Source organism: Spermophilus citellus, assembly GCF_964194105.1.
Source record: "Spermophilus citellus genome assembly, chromosome: 15".
NCBI lineage: Eukaryota > Metazoa > Chordata > Mammalia > Rodentia > Sciuridae > Spermophilus > Spermophilus citellus.
In genome coordinates, this window is record NC_138195.1 from 48,324,477 (window position 1) to 48,331,095 (window position 6,619).

The 6,619-nt window shown below is 44.0% G+C and overlaps 1 protein-coding gene across 4 annotated transcripts in view; it reads left to right on the top strand.

The window, feature by feature from the left end:
• KAT6B (lysine acetyltransferase 6B) overlaps positions 1–3,912 on the top strand; it is a 190,195-nt gene extending 186,283 nt beyond the window's left edge. For all 4 annotated transcript variants that reach the window (XM_081267040.1, XM_081267039.1, XM_081267041.1 and 1 more), the window contains exon 18: positions 120–3,912. In XM_081267040.1, the coding sequence (XP_081123166.1) occupies positions 120–2,671 (2,552 nt within the window). In that variant the 3' untranslated portion in view covers positions 2,672–3,912. The remainder of the gene's footprint in view (positions 1–119) is intronic.
• The last annotated feature ends 2,707 nt before the right edge of the window (positions 3,913–6,619 follow it).

Genomic DNA, 6,619 nt, shown 5'->3' on the forward strand with positions numbered 1-6,619 from the left:
AAATGCTAAATTGAAAGCAGTGCTGGCTAATTAAGTTAGAGGAAGGAATTCAAGTTGTCCATGGCTATGCTTTCTAAAACTTTGCTTGTCTTCCTTCCCCTTTCTGTCTCTCCACTAAGACAAAATAGATGATGATGCAAGTAACTTGAAAGAAGGGAGCAAAGACAATCCTGAACCTCTAAAGTGCAAACAAGTATGGCCAAAAGGAACAAAGCGTGGTCTTTCTAAGTGGAGGCAAAACAAAGAGAGGAAGACCGGATTTAAACTGAATCTGTATACTCCACCAGAAACGCCCATGGAACCTGATGACCAGGTCACAGTGGAAGAGCAGAAGGAGATTTCAGAAGACAAAACTAGTCCCACACCCATCAGGATTGGGGAGGAGGTGAGGGAGACTGTGGAAGCCCTGCTGCCTCGGGATGGAAACAGAAAGGAAGAAATGTGTGCACCTGTAAGTCCAAATAAATCACCAGGCGAAAAACCAGACGAGGATCTCATCAAACCTGAGGAAGAAGAAGAGGAGGAGGAAGAGGAGGAGGAGGAAGAGGAAGAGGAAGAAGAGGAGGAGGAAGAAGAAGAAGAAACTATAGAAAAAAACCAGGATAGTGCTAAAAGTCAGGAAAAAGAGGAACCAGAAATCGCCATGGATAAAGAAGACACCGTGCATTTGGATGATCATGAAGAGGAAGAAGAGGAGGATGAAGAGCCATCTCACAACGAGGATCATGATGCGGATGATGAAGATGACAGTCACATGGAGTCTGCCGAAGTGGAGAAGGAAGAACTCCCAAGGGAAACCTTCAAAGAAGTCCTAGAAAACCAGGAGGCTTTTTTAGACCTTAGTGTCCAGCCTAGTCATTCGAATCCAGAGGTCCTGATGGACTGTGGGGTTGACCTTGCAGCTTCATGTAACAGTGAGCCTAAGGAGCTTGCTGGGGATACTGAAAATGCACCTGAGTCTGATGAGGAGCCCCCAGAAGAACAGACACAGAAGCAGGACCAAAAGAACAGCGAAGTGGATTCTGAGTTCAAAGAGGGAAACACAGCCACCATGGAAATCGACTCAGAGACTGTTCAGGCAGTTCAGTCCTTGACCCAGGAGAACAGGGAACAGGATGACACCTTTCAGGATTGTGCCGAGACTCAAGAGGCCTGTAGAAGCCTACAAAACTACACTCACGCAGACCAAAGTCCACAAATCGCTGCCACACTGGACGATTGCCAACAGTCAGATCACAGTAGCCCAGTTTCATCCATTCATTCCCATCCTGGCCAGTCAGTTCGTTCTGTCAATAGTCCCAGTGTTCCTGCCCTAGAGAGCAGCTATGCCCAAATCAGCCCAGATCAGAGCGCCATCTCAGTGCCATCTCTGCAGAACATGGAAACCAGTCCAATGATGGATGTCCCATCAGTTTCAGATCACTCACAGCAAGTTGTAGATAGTGGATTTAGCGACCTGGGCAGTATTGAGAGCACAACGGAGAACTACGAAAATCCAAGCAGCTATGATTCTACCATGGGTGGCAGCATTTGTGGAAATGGCTCTTCACAGAACAGCTGCTCCTATAGCAACCTCACCTCTAGCAATCTGACACAGAGCAGCTGTGCTGTCACCCAGCAGATGTCCAACATCAGCGGGAGCTGCAGCATGCTGCAGCAAACCAGCATCAGCTCTCCCCCAACCTGCAGCGTCAAGTCTCCCCAAGGCTGTGTGGTGGAGAGGCCTCCAAGCAGCAGCCAGCAGCTGGCTCAGTGTAGCATGGCTGCTAACTTCACCCCACCGATGCAGCTGGCTGACATCCCCGAGACAGGCAACGCCAACATTGGCTTATATGAGCGAATGGGTCAAAGTGATTTTGGGGCTGGGCACTACCCACAGCCATCTGCCACCTTCAGCCTTGCCAAACTGCAGCAGTTAACTAATACACTTATTGATCATTCATTGCCTTACAGCCATTCCGCTGCTGTGACTTCCTATGCAAACAGTGCCTCTTTGTCCACACCATTAAGTAACACAGGGCTTGTTCAGCTTTCTCAGTCTCCACACTCCGTCCCTGGGGGACCCCAAGCACAAGCTACCATGACCCCACCCCCCAACCTGACTCCTCCTCCAATGAATCTGCCGCCGCCTCTTTTGCAGCGGAACATGGCTGCATCAAATATTGGCATCTCCCACAGCCAAAGACTGCAAACTCAGATTGCCAGCAAGGGCCATGTCTCCATGAGAACCAAGTCGGCATCTCTGTCACCAGCCGCTGCCACCCATCAGTCACAAATCTATGGGCGTTCCCAGACTGTAGCCATGCAGGGTCCTGCACGGACTTTAACAATGCAAAGAGGCATGAACATGAGTGTGAACCTGATGCCAGCCCCAGCCTACAATGTCAATTCTGTGAATATGAACATGAACACTCTCAATGCCATTAATGGGTACAGCATGTCCCAGCCAATGATGAACAGTGGCTATCACAGCAATCATGGCTACATGAATCAAACTCCCCAGTACCCTATGCAGATGCAGATGGGCATGATGGGAACCCAGCCATATGCCCAGCAACCAATGCAGACCCCGCCTCACAGTAATATGATGTACACAGCCCCTGGACACCACGGCTACATGAACACAGGCATGTCCAAACAATCTCTCAATGGGTCCTACATGAGAAGGTAGACACCTTGGGCAGTCCACGAGACCCACTGGGCGTCACTATTGGATTGATCTGCACAAATACCTTTGAAGAGTACGATTTCAAAACCAGCAATTGGTGTGAATGCAAAAACATTTGTTGGCACCATTTATTTAAAAAAAAAAAAAAGCTGTATGCAGCAGAAAGCCTTATACAAGTTGTTTTTCTTTTTTTCCTCTTTCTTTTTTGGTACCTTTGTTTCTGTTACTTTTATATGACATTCTCTGCAAAGGAAGGCCTCTCTGGACTACAGTTTGGAGGCAGCCACTGGTTGTGCCTGCTTCCATTAAACAATGTGGATATCAAGCCCCCAGATTATCTGTTTTAATATTGAACCTAGAGCTTTTTTTTTTCCTTCCCTGTCCACTCCATGTAAATGCCTTTAGCATTTCAGTTATTGTATATTTTGTTTAAGGTGACACTTCAGCATGCCGCTAATGTCTTTGTTAGTGACAGTGCATTTTGTAGTACTGTACAAGTGTTGTGCTAACAGTAAGCCATTTCTTAAGTTTTTTGCCTTGATTAGGGTGCCCTAATTTGAGGGTTTAAAAAAAAACTATATTTTTGTTAATTATAAAACTGTAAAGAGCTATAAAGGCTATTCCCATTTGGTTAGTCAAAAGGGTTTTATTGCTAAATGTTTGGTGTAAAGTTGAGACCCTTTTCCATTTTGGTGACAGATTTCTTTGGGGAAAAAGGCAGCTTTCTGTTTTATAAATGCAGACTTCTGTTTATTGAATGAAGCATATCTCAGTGTTTATCTGTCAGGTTTTGAAACATTTCATATATGTCCAAATACTTGGCAGAATTTAAAAAAATAGTGAATTTGGTGTAAAGTTGCTATTTTATGGAAATGCCTCTAACTTTACATTTTCATTCCATCTGTAGATTTTTCTATCTTTATAAAATATTGGAGTTATTTTTTAAGGAAAAATAGAGAAGTAGCTTGTGAATAGCTTAAACTAAGCTTACAAATCGCATGTAAAAAAGCAAAAAAGTTATTTGTGTCTGTTTATATTGCTTCCTTTTTTGTAGCCTTTGTACCTGTACAGGGTGACAGTAAGGGCCAAGCAGGAGAGGCGTAATCCTTGTATAAAATAGGAGCCAGCGACACTCTTGTATTTATCTGTTATCTTTTTAGTCAGTTACTTCAAAAAAAACAAAAAACAAAAACAAACAAAAAAAAGCTGTACATTTTAACATAAAATAAATTATGATGAGCCATTTTTAGCCTCTTGTGTCCTGTCATATTATGATTGATAGAGAATGACCAATTGAACTGTATCATGTGTCACATCTCAGAACACATACACATTTTGGGAAAATAAATTATTTAGTGTAAATTGGAGTTATGAGATTTTCTGATTTGCTTTGACTTTGGGGGAGGGGTTGGCAATAAATAAAAGTAATATCTAATAAAACCATCACATATACCAAATACCTATTTAATAAATTAATTTATAATGGATTTTAATGCTTTTCATGAAAGTTTATTTTATGCTAGTGCATACCTTCTGTATGCCAATCATTGTCTTTAAAATAAAGTGAATTTGTTTTTTTCTTTTTGACTTTGATCTTCATTTGCAAAGAGATCCTGCACAAATATCCCAAATATCTAGTTGCTTAGTTTGTACAGTCTGTATAAACACCCTCAGAGCCTAGTACCATGATAGCAAGCTTCATTTTTATAAAGATTAATTCCAAAACACCCAGTTTGGTATAGTATGTTTGAAATTTTATTTAAGTGTGAAAGTTTTGCTCTGTTGTGAATGATTGATTGTATGTTTTCTTTAGTCTAAACGTTTAGACCAAGGGGAAAAAGTAAATATTCACAAACATTATTTAATGGCATTCAGAAAACGTTTTGCATGAAAGTTTAAACATTTGATTATTCAAGCAATGAGTCTAGAAGTGGGTGTTCACAGCTCTCTGCAGAGCAAGTCACTACTATTGTTTTAACACATAATAGTTAGGTGTTAACACAGATGATAGATACAAACCTTAAAACGATCCCAAAACACTGAATAGGTAGGATAAAAGGCCCCACGTGGAGGAGGATGCCTGGCCTTGTGTTCTCACCTGTGTCATTCTCTTTCAATTTTTGCATGTGTAGTGGGTTTAATATCCAGATGCTACCCTTAAATCCCTCCCTCCCACACCTGCAAAGTTGGCAACACCAGTAGTGAAGCCGAAGGGCTCCAAGGGCTGCTGTGGCAAAGGGAGACAGAGTTGCTGTGCTCCCCATTCTTCTGATGGGGGAATGCACGGCTTGTGTGAATCCATGGTTGCAGCAGGTCAGAAGAGGCCAAGCATCAGGCAAGAGGCTGCCTAAGCATGGGAGGCAGGATGAGGTCCCTAACACACAGCTCCCCACAAGCCCCACTTTGAAGCTTTCATGATTCAGTTTTTTTCCTGCTGCTTTAAGTTTTGGGGAAGGCTGGAGGACCCCCCCCCTCATTCCCTTTGGCAGTGGCCTGCTGATCACACTTTTGGGTTTGTGGGATGCTAGGGCTCCAATGTCCCACTCATGCCTGCCCTATAGCCCTCTAGGGAGGTCAGGGATAAATCCCAGTCACTGTCCCAGACCTGCCACACCAGAATCAAACCAGACACCTTGTGTCTCACAGAGACTGTGGTGTAGTCACTGGGAGCTATCTTTGGGCCCCAAGTCCCAGCATTCCTTGAGGGATCAGAAAAGTTTAGCATAGGAGAGAAATTGCACAGCTGGGATGGCCAGGGAGCACCCTGCTCTCCTCACCTGCCCACTCAATGGGAAATTCAGACCTGAATGTGACACCACAGGTCCTGGAAAACAGGAACTTGGATTCATCATGACTGAATACACTCACCGTTAGGTTGGGATTCATTCACGATTAGGCCACACCTTTAAAAACCAGTAATGTGTTCTTGTTCATTTTCTTCAAGAGTCCATTAACATGGATTGTCTGTTGCCAACCTACTTTCATAGCTCGAATGGTGCCAGCCCTTGGACTCGGGCCTAGACTTTGGCCTTCCTCACCAATGTGCTGTTTCAGAAATAACGACTCACAACACTGTCACGAAGAGCTTTCACCAACAGCGCTTCCACCTGATCCACACTCACCCTGTGTGGGAAATGGGGTGGTCGTTTTCATTTACAGATCAGGAAATGGAGGCTCAAAGAAGCTAACCTAATTGCCTGAACTCACCCAGCTAAAATTTGTAATCTGAAACAAACCTGGTGTTCCCAAATCACAGCTCTGTCTCCTAAAACACTGTATCCTGTTAAAAGGCTCCTAAAACATTGAACTCTGAAAAGGCTGTAACTCGTCACCTCTCTGGTTTAAAGGCTTAGCTAATGAATACATGATGCTGTAAAAACTGTTAAATGCTCCATAAATATAGGTTCCTTTGTTGTTGCAAGCAAGGCTGGCTCTGCAGCCAGCCTTAGATACTGAAAGTGCAAGGACTGTAGCTTACCCAGCAGTGACTTCAGAGTCTGTGCCCAGGCCTCCCTGACTCCTGCTACCTTCTTTGTTCCCTTTCCCAGATTCCTCCTCCACCTAGGCCTGGCTGGACAAGTTCACGTTCTGCAACACTCCGGCCTGGAGCATCCTCTCTTTTTTTCTCCTTATCTATCTCCTATGATGACTTCAAGTTCTACCTCTTCACAGTATTTGTATCTCCAGTTGTGAACTTTCCTCTGAGCTCTAGATTGCAGATCAGATTACTTGGGATACCTTTTCTGTGTCTTCTGGACGTGCCATAATGCAGTGCTACCCATTTCGTTAACCTTCATTTCTCTCCCCTCACAGCAAGTCCACTCCTTTTCCCGCATAATTCCAAAATGATCCTGAATGCAAATTCCCTGGCACTATCTGTACAGGCCACCTTCCCCTCTCTTATAACAGCCCCCTAACTGATCTTCTGGTCTCCTTTCTCAGTTCCCTATA